General features: G+C 48.9%; 1 protein-coding gene across 3 annotated transcripts in view; it reads left to right on the plus strand.

The window, feature by feature from the left end:
- Positions 1 to 14,693, plus strand: part of LOC110503497 (rho GTPase-activating protein 35) — a 105,319-nt gene that overhangs the window by 64,123 nt on the left and 26,503 nt on the right. For all 3 annotated transcript variants that reach the window (XM_036962193.2, XM_021581833.3, XM_021581832.3), the window contains exons 2-3: positions 686 to 4,498; positions 7,558 to 7,696. In XM_036962193.2, the coding sequence (XP_036818088.1) occupies positions 782 to 4,498; positions 7,558 to 7,696 (3,856 nt within the window). In that variant the 5' untranslated portion in view covers positions 686 to 781. The remainder of the gene's footprint in view (positions 1 to 685; positions 4,499 to 7,557; positions 7,697 to 14,693) is intronic.

Below are 14,693 nucleotides of genomic sequence, written 5' to 3' on the forward strand. Positions count from 1 at the left end.
AGGATACCAAATTGAACCGCTATTACATCTCGGCAAATGTGACGAGACGTGCAATTTGAGATCATAATTAGCGATTACAGTCTGTCCGCGGAGTCTTTTATTTTTATTTTTTTCGGGACCAGAAGAAAACACACACTTTTTTTTTTGATATAGAGGAAAGCAGCCAACATTCAATGCAGCCTTTTAAAAGGCAGTTGGTCTTCCCTAGTTGCCCAATTAGGGTCTCTCTGTCTCTGTCTGTGGATTTGTGTGTTTGCGCGAACTATATCATCACGTATTTTAGAACTGCTGCTGGCTTAGACAACACTGTTAGATGTGAGAGAATTATGTATCGTTACATAAGGTTCTGCTTTGTACGTTTTTCAAACAAGCCATAAGGAAACTACTTTAAGGATGCTGGGTAGTAGAATGTCAAAAAGAGGTTAAATGTGAAGGAATGCGTCAGTTAATAGTGACTGTACTGCAGTTGTCTTAAGTAAGGTGTAGCATTCCAACAGCTTTCTGACCCCAATCTCTTCAGGAAACTTTCAGCGGTGAAATGGGGTCACAGATTAAACATTAACATCACACAGCAACGATGTGGGAATTTAAATGAGACATGGAACACCCTCCAAATAATGACTTGAATCTTTCCCACAGTCTTCATTATTTATATATTTGTTCCCTCTTTCTCCTTCTCTTGTAGGGTCAGACCCAAGGCCAGTAAGAATCTTTGCATGGAAAGACCGCCCGGCAGCCTCCCTAGAGCTTGTGGGCATGGCAGGATGAGTGTCTGCGTTCGATGATGATGGCAAAAAAGCAAGATGCAAAGGCGCCCACCTACAACCTGGTCGTGGTGGGCCTGTCCGGCACAGAGAAGGAGAAGGGGCAGTGTGGTGTGGGCAAGTCCTGCCTGTGCAACCGCTTCGTCCGTCCCAGCGCAGACGACTTTTACCTGGACCACACCTCCGTGCTAAGCACCAGCGACTTCGGGGGACGTGTGGTGAATAATGACCACTTCCTGTTCTGGGGGGAAACGGGGCGGGTGCTGGAGGAGGGGCCGGAGTGCAGGATGCATGTGGTGGAGCAGACAGAGTTCATTGATGACCAGACGTTCCAGCCACACCGTTCCACAGCACTCCAGCCCTACATCAAGAGGGCTGCCTCCAACAAGCTGGCCTCTGCAGAGAAGTTGATGTATTTCTGCACGGACCAGCTAGGGCTGGAGCAGGACTTTGAGCAGAAGCAGATGCCAGAGGGGAAGCTAATGGTGGATGGCTTCCTCCTCTGTGTGGACGTCAGCAGGGGCATGAACCGCAACTTTGACGACCAGATGAAGTTCATCACTAATCTCTACAACCAGCTAGCCAAGAACAAGAAGCCAGTGGTTCTGGTGCTCACCAAGTGCGACGAGGGGGTGGAGCGCTACATCAAGGACTCTCACACCTTTGCCTTGGCCAAGAAGAACCTCCAGGTGGTGGAGACGTCAGCACGCTCCAACGTCAACGTAGACCTGGCCTTCCTCACCCTGGTGCAGCTGATAGACAAGGGCCGGGGCAAACCCAAGATCATCCCCTACTTTGAGGCCCTGAAGCAACAGAGCCAGCAGATCGCCTCGGCTAAAGACCGCTATGAGTGGCTGGTCAGCCGCATCGTGAAGAACCACAATGAGACGTGGCCCAACATAAACCGGCGCATGCAGACCTCCTCAGAGTACAAGGAGTATGTCTTCCTGGAGGGCACTGCTAAAGCCAAGAAGCTCTTCCAGCAGCACGTCCACAGGCTCAAACAAGAACACATTGAGCGAAGGCGGAGGGCCTATCTCAGCACCCTGCCTCAGGCACTGGGTTCCCTAGTCCCTGAGCTGGATGAGATCGACCACCTGAGCTGGTCCGGGGTCCAGAAGGTTCTGGAGACCAAGCAAGACTTCTCCCATTGGTTCGTTGTGTTGGATGACACCCCCTGGGAGACCACCCCACACATAGACAACATGGAGGATGAGAGGATTCCCCAGGATCTCCTGGAGACCCCGGTGGCTGAGACGATTTACGAGAGCCACCTGGAGCACCTGAAAAATGAGCGCAAACGGGCGGAGATGAGGTGGGAGTTCAAGGAGAAGCTCAGTGCCTCTCCCTTCATCACAGCAGGCAAACCCTGGGAGGAGGCACGCAGCTTCATCATGAATGAAGACTTCTATCAGTGGCTCGAGGAACCAGAGTACCTAGACATCTACAACAGGCACCAGAAGGAGATCATTGACCGAGCCAAGGAGGACTTCCAAGAGCTGCTGCTGGAGTACTCAGAGCTCTTCTATGAGCTAGAGGTAGACGCCAAGCCCAGTAAGGAGAAGATGGGGGCCATCCAGGAGGTGTTAGGGGAGGAGCAAAGGTTCAAGGCCCTGCAGAAGTTGCAGGCAGAGAGGGACGCTTTGGTTCTCAAGCATATCCACTTTGTCTACCACCCCACCAAGGAGACCTGCCCAAATAGCCCACACTGTGTGGACTGTAAGATTGAACAGGTTCTAGCCTCCAAGTTCCCCACTCGATACTCCTTCTTCGATAGCCATAAACCGGGCGACGGGAACGCAGATCGCATAAACCTGGTCATTCTGGGTAAAGATGGCCTGGGGAGAGAACTGGCCAATGAGATCAGGGCTTTGTGCACCAATGATGACCGGTACGTGCTGGATGGGAAAATGTATGAGTTGTCCCTCCGGCCCATAGAGGGTAACGTGCGTCTGCCGGTCAATTCCTTCCACACGCCTACCTTCACCCCCCATGGCGTCCTGTGTCTCTACAACTCTAAGGAGTCACTATCTTACATTGTGGAGAGCATTGAGAAGCTCAGAGAGTCCACGCTAGGCCGAAGGGAAAACAGTCTATTTCAGCTGCCCATGAACCTGCTCCTAGTCACCAAACGGGGAGTAGGGTCCATCAGGGACATTGGGGGGGAAACGGCCCACACACTTATCCTCCAGGGGCAGCAGGTGGCTGGGAAGCTACAGTGTGGTTATCTAGACCCCGCCTCCCCTGGGGTGGGCTATGGACGCAATGTGAACGAAAAGCAGATCAACCAGGTGTTAAAAGGTCTGTTAGAATGCCGTAGGCCCCCTGGGAGCATAGGCAGCAGCTCCCCTCCTTTACCCCCTTCCTTCAGAGACTCTCACTCCCAGCCCATCCCCGAGACAGACCTGCGGATAGTCATGTGCCTGATGTGTGGCGACGATTATGACGTGGAGCAGCTCCTCTCGCCCCTCCTGCTGCCCCAGCACTGTCGGCCGGCCTCCAGCCTGAGCAGTGGCACGTCCGTGCTCCTAGAGCTCACGGTGGGGGCCCAGAGGCACACCATCGACCTCTCCCTGCTCTCCTTCCACTCCTCATTTGCCCTACGGAAAAGCCGGCTGGTGCACGGCTACATTGCCGTGTATTCTGCCAGGCGCAAGGCGTCCATGGAGACCCTCTGTGCGTTCCTGTGCGAGGTGCAGGACATCATTCCCGTGCAGTTGCTTGCGGTGGGGGAGAGCCAGGCTGAGCTGTCGGACTCTGAGGCGGCCAGGGAGCAGGTGAGCCAGGGGGAGGAGCTGGCCCGGGAGATCGAGGCCAGGTTTAACACAGTAGTGTGTGGGCCTGGAGGGGTGGTGGGAGGCCTGCACAGGATAGACCTCTTCCAGCCCTTCCTGAAGGAGGTTGTGGAGAAACGCACCATAGTGGAGGCCACACACATGTACGATAATGTAGCAGAGGCCTGCACCACTGAGAGCATGAGCCCGGCCCGCTGCAATTCCCCCAGTCCCATCAACACCCTGCTAGACTCTGAAGAGGATGTGGAGCCCTCGCCTCCCTACCCTGACGTTACCCTCACCTCCCACCTTGGGGGCTTCAAGCTCCCCGACCTGGAGTCCAGCGATGCCTTCTCAGTCATCTCCGAGATCAGCACCTTCGAGAGCAAGCTCAACAACAAGGTCCCCCCCCAGGTGCGGCCCAAGCCCACCATACGGAAAGTCAACCTGGGGCCCTACATGGACCAGCAAGGGACCAACCGTCGCTCCTTACCCCCTGCTGTCACCTGGGCGCCGGGCAGCGACGGTGGCTACGACCCCTCGGACTACGCCGAGCCCGTGGATGCCGTGACCAAACAGCGGCCCACAGAGGAGGAGAGCATCTACTCGGTGCCCCACGACAGCACTCAGGGCAAGATCATCACCATCCGCAACGCCAACAAGCATTCTAACGGCGGGGGCAATGGCTCGGATAGCGAGGCTGACAGCAGCTCCCTGGAGCGGAGGCGGAAGATGTCTGCTCTGGGGGTGAAGCCGCGGCTGTACCGCGACCGCTCGAAACGCCTGGGCAAGTTCAGCAGCTTCCGCACTAGCTTCTCCATCGGCAGTGACGACGAGCTGGGGCCTCCCAAAGCACCAGAGGAGCTGGGCGGGGCGCACAAAGGGGACAACTCCATTAACGAGGAGGGCGAGGACCCCAAGAGGAGGAACATTCTCAGAAGCCTGCGCAGAAACACCAAGGTATGTGCTCCAGTGTCTGTTTTGTGTATGTGTGTATTGTTCATCAACATCACATCAGGTTTCACACTTTCAGTTTTTATTATTTATACCGGTCACATACTGTATATAGAGCACCTCGAGAAAGAGAGAAACTGCTGTGACTCATTTAGATTTCACCCTATGGCTGACTTCATATACAATCTCGATCAATCTATTATAGACTTTGATGATTTTCATCTGTTTTAATGGGGTTTTGTCTTCACCTACCACCTTTTTATCAAAGTTACCTAGCAACAGTGTTCCTAATGCACTGTTCAGTGTTTATTGGCGTGTGTATTCCCTCACCTGTGTGAGTGCATGAGCTATGTACAGGTTTTCTGTGTTGTCTCTGCTCCATCTCATTGGAGTCTGACTTGCTATAGAGGGTCTGGGTTTCCTTCCAGGCCCTTTAAATCAGCCTTGCCTTCTCTCGCTGTGTGGGCCTACTTTTCTCTTGCTTTGCAGTGGTCCTCCAAACTAGCCCAATCATGGGTGGAAGCAGAGAAACTCCAGCTATTGAAGTCACCCAGCTCAGGAGAAACTGTTTTAATGAATCGGGAGCACAGTGTACGCTCAGGCTATGGCTAGTTGTGTATGTGTGTAATGTTTCCCTTCATATGCCTGTGTGTGTGTTTGTCAGTGTTTGTGTGTGCTGTCCATTATACCCCAAACGGACACAATTCTCAAACTTGGAATCCGTGCTGACACGGCTCATTATAATTTGACACGAACGCCGGTAAAACCGAAGGTACATTTTTGCCGGCTTAGTTTGACATTTCTTTCACTGGTCACCCGAATGAGGTCATTAACTACAGTAAAAAGAGAATTATTATACCGCCCCCTCTCCCCCTCCACACTGTCTCTCTGTACAGCAGTTTTGTTTTATCCTGGATTAAAGCAGCCCTGGTTCTAACCCACTCACTCATTACAAATTACAAACCTGTTACTTCCACAGCCCTATCTGCAATCCCATAGTGTGGCTTGTTTTTAAAAACAAGTAGATCTGTGCAGAGTAGACCCAATGGCTTTATGAAATGCTCTGTTTCGAGGTGGGCTGTTCATTAAGTGAATAGAGAGCGATTGGCAGCCGAGTGATCCAACTGTGCGGCACCAAAACATGCCCAGAGACTAGTGGGACATGCCCTGGGTTTATTTTCTCCTCCCACACATTCTCCTTCCCTCCCTCATTCCCCGATTCTCTCTCTCTTTACCTTCCTGCTGATGAAGCGGGAATACAGTGAATATAGGACTCATACATGGGCGTCAGCCTCCCCTCCCCCCCTCAGACTCTGCGGTGAAACATTTGACCCAACACCGTCCATCTTATCTGCCTGCCATACCTCTCGTTCACACAGAGAGGCTGACACGTAAAGTGCCACCTAAGTGGGAGCAAAGGCAGTGTATATGATTAGACTGGCTGGGGGAGAGAGACACAAACCACCCTGTCTGGCTGTGTGTGGGTGATAATTACCATGGGTGTCAGTAGGGAGGACGGGGAGATTTTATGTTTTCACACACAGTAGTGATGTCTCTCTACCCCATAAACTGTACACGTGTTTAGTTGTATACTGTATGTCCTGAACGATGCTCCTTAACATCACAAATCTAGCGTGAATTTTGTTGGCGGAACCAGTATAGGGGGAACTTAATTTAAGCCACCAAAACAAATAAAACAAAACCACTTACTGGGGACTAAGATGGCGACCCAGACTGCAGAGCACAGCCTTAGGGCTGATCTGGGGCCTGTGTCTCCGCTCCATGTACATTAAAGCCTTTATTACTTAATGGGAGCCATAAGTTCATCAGGTTCCCAGATCAGCTGTCACTCTATTGGTGACGGTCGCTATAGAACCAGCTGTAGCCTGGTCAGTATAATAAACAGAGAGTGTCCCTGTAAGTCTGATCCGAGGTCAGGGTAGAACCAGCCAGTCTTGTCTGCCTGGCCGCCTCAGCAGTGAGTACACAGTGGAAACTAACTGACCCTCTCCCTGTTCAAATACATTCACCTCAGGCTGTGGCCGGCTGACTTGGCAGAGGTGTCTCTCTCTCTCTCTCTCTCTCTTGTTCACCCCCCCCCCACCAAGACGCCAGAAACGTTTCCTCTCCCCAGCCTTTTTAAAACCTCCTCAGCCGACAAGTGGAATAATTTAAATTCCTGCATCTCCTAGTTCCTTTCTAATATGCCGCTAGCACTGCAGAGAGAGAGAGGGAGACATTGATGGAACCCTGGTCTCGTGTTTTTTTTTGTGTTTTTTATTAAGGACGTGTCTTATTTTCCTTGTGTGGTAGAGGTCTGTTGTCTTCTCAGCGTTGGCCACATCCTGTCTCAGTAGAAAGGAGAAAAAAAGCAGAGCAGAGTTTTGTGTTGTGACTGTAGCCAGGGGAATGTAGGGTGGTGGACAGGTCAGTGGTGGTGGCTAAAGTAATGGGGGGGGTGTAACTGGAGCAGAGGGCCCGGCCAAGGCGACTAGGCTCTCTCTGAGAGTATCATGCTGCTCTGCTCTCTCGCTTCTCGGGACAGCAACACATTCCCACAGAACACCATTTAAGTGCACCGTACAAGTGGAGTTACTGCTTGAACAGCACAGAAGTAGCTTATAAGATCAAATTAAATGCTGATAACAGCAGTAGGTTAGCGGCTTACTAGAAGCGATGATTGTGTTTCGGGTGGGACAATGTTCGAGGAATGCAGTGTAGTGGAAAGGGAGCATGACAACGGAGAGGAAAGAGTGCAGAGGACAAAAAAAACATAGAGAGGTGAAAAGTGGAATGAAGATGTGTTATCACACCCACAGCTAGAGATGGGAATCGTACATTCCTATCAGCGTGGGCCTTGAGAAGAATCTACTGCATGGGTGCGTATGTGTGCCATGCTGGTTGATACAGTTCGATGCCCATGTTAAAGAATGAAAGTGTGGTAATGTGTGTGTTTAAAATTGTGTCCATATCTATGGCCTAAAAATCCATCGATGCCTTGGATGGGTGATGAACAGAAAGGATAACACCGTTCTCATCTCTCTCTCCCCCTCTCTCTCTCTCAGAAACCACGGCCCAAGCCCAGGCATTCCATATCCAAAGTAGAAAGCAACTACTTTGGCGTGCCGTTGGCCAACGTGGTGACACCTGACCGACCCATCCCGCTCTTCATTGACAAGTGCATCCGATATATTGAGGCAACGGGTAAGCTTCCACGCATTACACGGAGGCTGGATTGTTGTTCTGAGTGGATGCTATTGATTACTGAGACTATTGAGGAGATCAATATAATGGCATATAGATGGAGACGGTGGCTTTATTGATTTACTCCTGCGCTCATTCCATAGCACTGTTCAGAGAGCAAAGGCTGCAAGCCTCAAAATCAGCAAGGTCTCTCTCTCTCTCTCTCTCTCTCTGTCGCTCTCTCTTTTTCTCTCCCCCATTGGCATGGGGAAACATGTTAACATTGCCGAAGCAAGTGAAGTAGATGGTAAACAATAAAAATGAACAGTAAACATTACACTCACACAAGTTCCAAAAGACCAAAGACATTTCAAAGGTCATATGTGTCTGTGTATATACCGTGTTGTCACGATGTGCAAATGGTTCAAGTACAAAAGGGGAAATAAATATGGGCTGTATTTACAATGGTGTTTGTTCTTCATTAGTTGCCCTTTTCTTGTGGCAACAGGTCACACATCTTGCTGCTGTGATGGCACACTGTGGTCCACCCAGGAGATATGGGGGTTTATCAACATTGGGTTCGTTTTCAAGTTCTTTGTGTATCTGTGTAATCTGAGGGAATATTTCTAATATGGTCATACATTTGGCAGGAGGTTAGGAAGTACAGCTCAGTTTCCACCTCATTTTGTGGGCAGTGAGCACATAGCCTGTCTTCTCTTGAGAGCCATTTCTGCCTTTGGCGGCCTTTCTCAACAGCAAGGCTATGCTCACTTCAGTCTGTACATAGTCAAAGCTTTCCTTAAGTTTGGGTCAGGAATTCTCTCTCTCACTGTGTACTCTCTGTTTAAAGCCAAATAGCATTCTAGTTTGCTCTGTTGTGAGTTATTTCCAATGTGTCGAAGTAATCATATTTTTGTTTTCTCATGAGTTCGTTGTGTCTAATTGTGTTGCTGTCCTGGGGCTCTGTTGGGTCTGTTTGTGTTTGTGAACAGAGCCCCAGGACCAGCTTGCTTAGGGGACTCTTAAGGTTCATCTCCAGGTTCATCTCTCTGTAAGTGATGGTTTTGTTATGGAAGGTTTGGGAAACACTTCCTTTTATGTGGTTGTAGAATTTATTGGCTCTTTTATGGATTTTGATCATTAGCGGGTATCGGCCTAATACTGCTCTGCGTGCATTATATGGTGTTTTACATTGTACACCGGGGATATTTTTTTGCAGAATTCTGCATGCAAAATCTCAATTTGGTGTTTATCCCGTTTTGTGAATTCTTGGTTGGTGCGCGGACCCCAGACATCACAACCATAAAGAGCAATGGGTTCTATGACTGATTCAAGTATTTTTTTGCCAGATCCTATTTGGTATGTAGAATTTTATGTTCCTTTTGATGGCTTAGAAGGCCCTTCTTGCCTTGTCTCTAAAATCGTTCACAGCTTTGTGGAAGTTACCTGTGGCGCTGATGTTTAGGCCAAGCTATGTATAGTTATTTTGTGTGCTCTAGGGCAACGGTGTCTAGATGGAATTTGTATTTGTGGTCCTGGCGACTTACTGGGATTTACTGTCAGGGCCCAGGTCTGACAGAATCAGTGCAGAAGGCCCTCCTTGGTTGGGAACAGATCTAGGTGCTGCTGTAGGTGCTGCTGTAGGCCCTCCTTGGTTGGGAACAGATCTAGGTGCTGCTGTAGGCCCTCCTTGGTTGGGAACAGATCTAGGTGCTGCTGTAGGCCCTCCTTGGTTGGGAACAGATCTAGGTGCTGCTGTAGGCCCTCTTGGTTGGGAACAGATCTAGGTGCTGCTGTAGGCCCTCCTTCGTTGGGAACAGATCTAGGTGCTGCTGTAGGCCCTCCTTGGTTGGGAACAGATCTAGGTGCTGCCGTAGTTCCTCCTTGGTTGGGAACAGATCTAGGTGCTGCCGTAGGCCCTCCTTGGTTGGGAACAGATCTAGGTGCTGCTGTAGGCCCTCCTTGGTTGGGAACAGATCTAGGTGCTGCCTTAGGCCCTCCTTGGTTGGGATCAGAAGCACCAGATCATCAGCAAACATTTAGACATTTGACTAAAGATTCTAGTAGGGTGAGGCCGGCTTCTGCAGACTGTTCTAGTGCTCTCGCCAATTCGTTGATATATATTGAAAAGGGTGAGGCTTAAGCTACGGCCCTGTGGAAATAAATGTTTTTTTTTGCCTATTTTAACAGCAGTGGACATGGATTTTATAATATCATGTGTTTTTTCCCCCAACACCACTTTACATCAATTTGTATAGCAGACCCTCATGCCAAATTGAGTCGAATGCTTTTTTGAAATCAACAAAGCATGAGAAGTCTTTGCCTTTGTTTTGGTTTGTCAATTAGGGTGCGCAGGGTGAATATGTGGTCTGTCGTACGATAATTTGGTAAAAAGCCAATTTGACGTTTGCTCAGGACATTGTTTTCACTGAGGAAATGTACAATTACTCTTTGTGTTTGTTTAGTATTTTCACAGAAGTGGTTAGTTTGTGGATTCTTCAATGACATCGAGCTGATTTCTGACGTGCTGTTCCTTCTTTTTCTGTAGTGTATTGTTTTAGTGATTCAACATAGTGAAGGCGTAGGCTCACGTTTGCTGGGTCTCTGTTTTTGGTTGGACAGGTTTCTCAATTTCTTTAAGGTTTTTGCATTTTTTTTCTCTTTCTTGCTCTCTTTCTCTCTTTCTGCTTTTCACAGCTTTCACTTTCAGCCCACATAACTCTACCTTTCCATTCCTTCTTTATCTCGTTCTATTCCTCTCCCTCTCTTATCAATCCCCAGTCAGTGTTTTATCAGTAGTTTCTGGTGGGACTGTGGTTCTCCCCTGAGGAAGCTTCTGTAGTTTTCTCTAAGTCAGAGCTGTGCCTGTTCCTGTGATAAGAGCGCAGGATGTCTCTCTCTCTTCCCCTCTGCTTCTCTCTCTCTCTGTTGGAATTGTTCTGCTGTTCGTGTTTGCCTGTGGCGCTGTAGGAGGCCATAGTGACAGTCAGCAGTGGCCCTGGGCAAAAGTAGTGCACTATGTAGGGAATAGGGTATTATTTGGGAAGCGGCCTCTGTTGTATTGAAAACCTCCTGGGAGCAGTGTTCGTTGTGCTGTGTGGCATTAGTTCTGTACGAGGGATAGTTTTATGCAGTGCTTCTGGGTTTGTGTGTGTGTGTGCATGCACGTGAACATTGATGTGTGAAAGAGTTTGACAGTGTGTGTGGAGCAGATGAACCTGGCACAGGTTCCTTGATCGTTGTGTATCTTTCTGTTTGTCTCTCTCTCTCTCTCTCTCTCTCTCTCTGTCTCTCTCTGTCTCTCTCTGTCTCTCTCTGTCTCTCTCTGTCTCTCTCTGTCTCTCTCTGTCTCTCTCTGTCTCTCTCTCTGTCTCTCTCTGTCTTTCTCTGTTTGTGGAACTGGGTGCACAGATGGGCCTGTGCTCAGTTAACCCTGCTGCCACCCTCTAATGCCCCCCCCCCCCATAATACCTCACTGCCCTGGGCCCACAAGGGGCATGTCGCTCAGCCTAACATCAGCTGTTACTCAAGCCCCCTAAGAGGTGTGTGTGTGTGGTGTGGTGTGTGTCTCGGGAAGGTGGTTGAAGTGACAGGTCTGAATACACAGGGGAGTTATTATATGGAACATATTTGACACTCTAGCAGGAAACTGATTCCATGACGCGAATGAGAGCGTTGACTGTAGAATGCTAAATCGAGATCACAGTATTCTGCGTGTTGTGTTTGTGTGAGGATGCAAAAGCCATGACATGCCTTATTGACATTCTTGGCAGTGCATTCCTGGGTAATCTCTTGTCTGATTTTAAACCTTTCCCACACAGGGATTAAAGTCAGACGCCCTCTGCGCTGTCATGTGCGGGTAACTGGGCCAGAGATACGCACTTGAGTCAGGGCGCCAGCGAGGCGCTCGCTGCCACCCTTGCCTACCTGAGTGCATATAGCTACCACAAGGGGGCAGAGTGGAGTGGCGCACACACACACACACACACACACACACACACACATACACACACACACTCACACCAGCTCCTTGGTTTCCCTCCTGCCTGCCTCCCTCTCTTTTTCACCTAATCCACAATTTCCCCTCCTCTCTTCCCCTGCAGATTCCCTTGTGTCCTTGTTTGACCCTCTCTCCATCTAGTCTCTTTCTTTTAGTCACTTCTCTCGACCCACTGTCCTCATCTGCTTAGATTTTCTATACCCCTGTCTCTTTTCCTTACACGCTCTCTCGCTCTCTCGCTCGCTCTCCTGTGTGATGCCAATGTCTCTTTCTGTGTTCAGGGGTAGTGGTAATTTTCTGCCCTATAGCTCCCTCCTTCAGATCGATATCACAGAGCAGGAAATTAGAACAAGCTCAGCTCTTTTTTTTCTCTCTGTGTGCACCGGGTGGGAGGAGGAACCCACTGCAGCAACACAACGCACAGCCCTTAGCCACATCCTCTGATTACACTCTCACTATGGAGTCAGTGTACACACACACACACACACACACACACACGCATGAATAAATAAAGGCATGCACAAAAATATGCACACACACACACACTCAGATGGCGACACACCCAAATGTTTTACATGAGAAACACTAGCAATAAATGGGAATATTCTCACTGTGAAACCCCGTTCTGCTCTAACTCACACACTGACACACACACTCCGACTCCAACTTAAGTGTGCCGTCCAGTTTTCTAAGTCACGTAGGCTATTTGAAGGATGATGTTGCCAGTGACATTCATGTTTTTGTTCGTTACGGCATCGTGACATTCAATGGTGTTCGTGTCCAGAGCCTGTTGTTCAACACGTACCAACACTTTTACTGCGATGAGCTCCAATTGACTTATTACGGTATTACTTATTATTTCTGTGAAGTAAACTTAGTCGGGTCAGATGTGTGTGTCTGTATTAGAGGTTGGCCGATTTATTGAAGGACCCAAAAAAGCAGATGCCGATTAATCTGCCCAATTGTTTTTCTATATATATATATATATATATATATATATATATTATTTAGAATAATGACAATTGCAACAATACTGAGTGAACACTTTTTTATTTTAACTTAATATAATACACTAAATCAATTTAGTCTGAAATAAATAATGAAACGTGTTCAATTTGGTGTTGGAGAAGAAAGTAAAGTCTAAATATTGCTGTTACATTGCACAACCTTCAATGTTATGTCATAATTATGTCAAATTCTGGCAAATGTAATTACGGTCTTTGTTAAGAAGAAATGGTCTTCACACAGTTCGCAACGAGCCAGGCGGCCCAAACTGCTGCATATACCCTGACTCTGCTTGCACTGAACACAAGAGAAGTGACACAGTGTTTATGGTTTGGTACATTGGTGCAACGACAGGGCTTTTTTTTTTTGCGAATGCGCTTGTTAAATCATCACACGTTTGGCGAAGTAGGCTGTGATTCAATGATGATCAATGCGGTGCCTGTTCATTTGTATGCAACGCAGGACAAGCTAGATAAACTAGTAACTACACGTGGTTGATGATATTATCTAGTGATTATGTTAAGATTGATTGTTTTTTTTATAAGATAAGTTTAATGCTAGCTAGCAACTTGCTGCACTCGCATAACAGGTGGTCAGCCTGCCACGCAGTCTCCTCATGGAGTGCAATGTAATCGGCCATAATCGGCATCTAAAAATGCAGATTACCAATTTGTTATGAAACTTTGAATCGGCCCTAATTAATCGGCCATGCCAATTAATCGGCCGACCTCTAGTCTGTATGTGTACATGGGCCTGTGTCTTCCTTGTGCCCCCCTCTTTTGTTGAGTGTGACGGAGGAGAGGCAGAGGACGGCCCTATGATTGTAACACTAAAGGTGTCCAGGGCGTTAGGGGGATAAGTGACGTTATGGATCAGACCTACATCCTCACCCTATACCAAAAATACATACCCGCCTTACGTTATTGTCCGAGCTGCCGACTCCTCTCACATCCTCTTATCCTTCCTCCAGCCCCCCCTCAATGTCTGTGTAAGGGCGCTCCCACCACCCCCACTCGTCTTCCAACAGTCTCTCCCTCTGTCCTCCCTCTTTACTTCCATCCCTCTCACCCCTTTGACACTCCTATTCCCTTTTGAGACATCTTCCCCGTACTCCTCTCCTTTTGCACCCCCCCACTTATTTTCCTCTGATTTGACTCTCTCTCTTCCACCCTCTCGCTCTCTCGCGCTCTCTCTCTCTCTCTCTCTCGCGCTCTCTCTCGCTCTCTCGCGCTCTCTCTCGCTCTCTCTCTCCATACGGAGTAAGGTTTCTGTTCCCGCCCAGTGAGTTGTGTGTATTGAGATGATGAATGCGCGTTAGCATGCGTGGGCACGTCTCCTTGTTCTAGCGAGCTCCATAGCGACGTAAAGGGCAGCAGCCAGTGATGGCCTATGGAAAAACGGCTGCTTGTTGCCAGCGGCAATGAGACCCTGATACAAACCCCACATCTGGGCTGAGGATCAGTCTGACCCGTGTCGGAAATGCTTTGCCAACACGCCTCCGGAGCCAACTGCCACTCTCTTCTGTGTGTGTGTGTTTGTCATGATGAATGAGTGATAGGAAGAGAGCGAGAGCTGTTCACACATTCTCAGTTTAATGCTTATCGTGGGCATGTTTGTGTTTGGGACATCACTTGATGGTGTCTGATATACTGTAGGTGGAAAAAGACTGGGAGAGATGAGGGGAAGAAAATGTAATAACAATATGTCATGATTGTGAGATGGGATAGTCCTGTAGAAGCAGGAGATGGTCGCTCAAGACAGGATGTAGATGAGCTGTTCACCGGAAGTGCTAGTGTTTGGTTTGACCCCGGTCGCTGCAGAGGAAAGGAAACTGGTCCAGAGCTGCTCTCAGAACAAAGAAGGCGATGGAAGTTGACCTCGACATCACGCTCTCTGACCTCTGCATTTCCACTACCATCCTCCCTCTGTCTATATCTCTCTCCCCCTTCCTCCCCTGTCCTTGTTACCTCACTCTGGCTCTGTATGGTAAGAGCGTGGCGGTAGCATACCAGA

This window comes from Oncorhynchus mykiss, chromosome 24, assembly GCF_057628025.1.
Source record: "Oncorhynchus mykiss isolate SJ-2025 chromosome 24, ASM5762802v1, whole genome shotgun sequence".
NCBI lineage: Eukaryota > Metazoa > Chordata > Actinopteri > Salmoniformes > Salmonidae > Oncorhynchus > Oncorhynchus mykiss.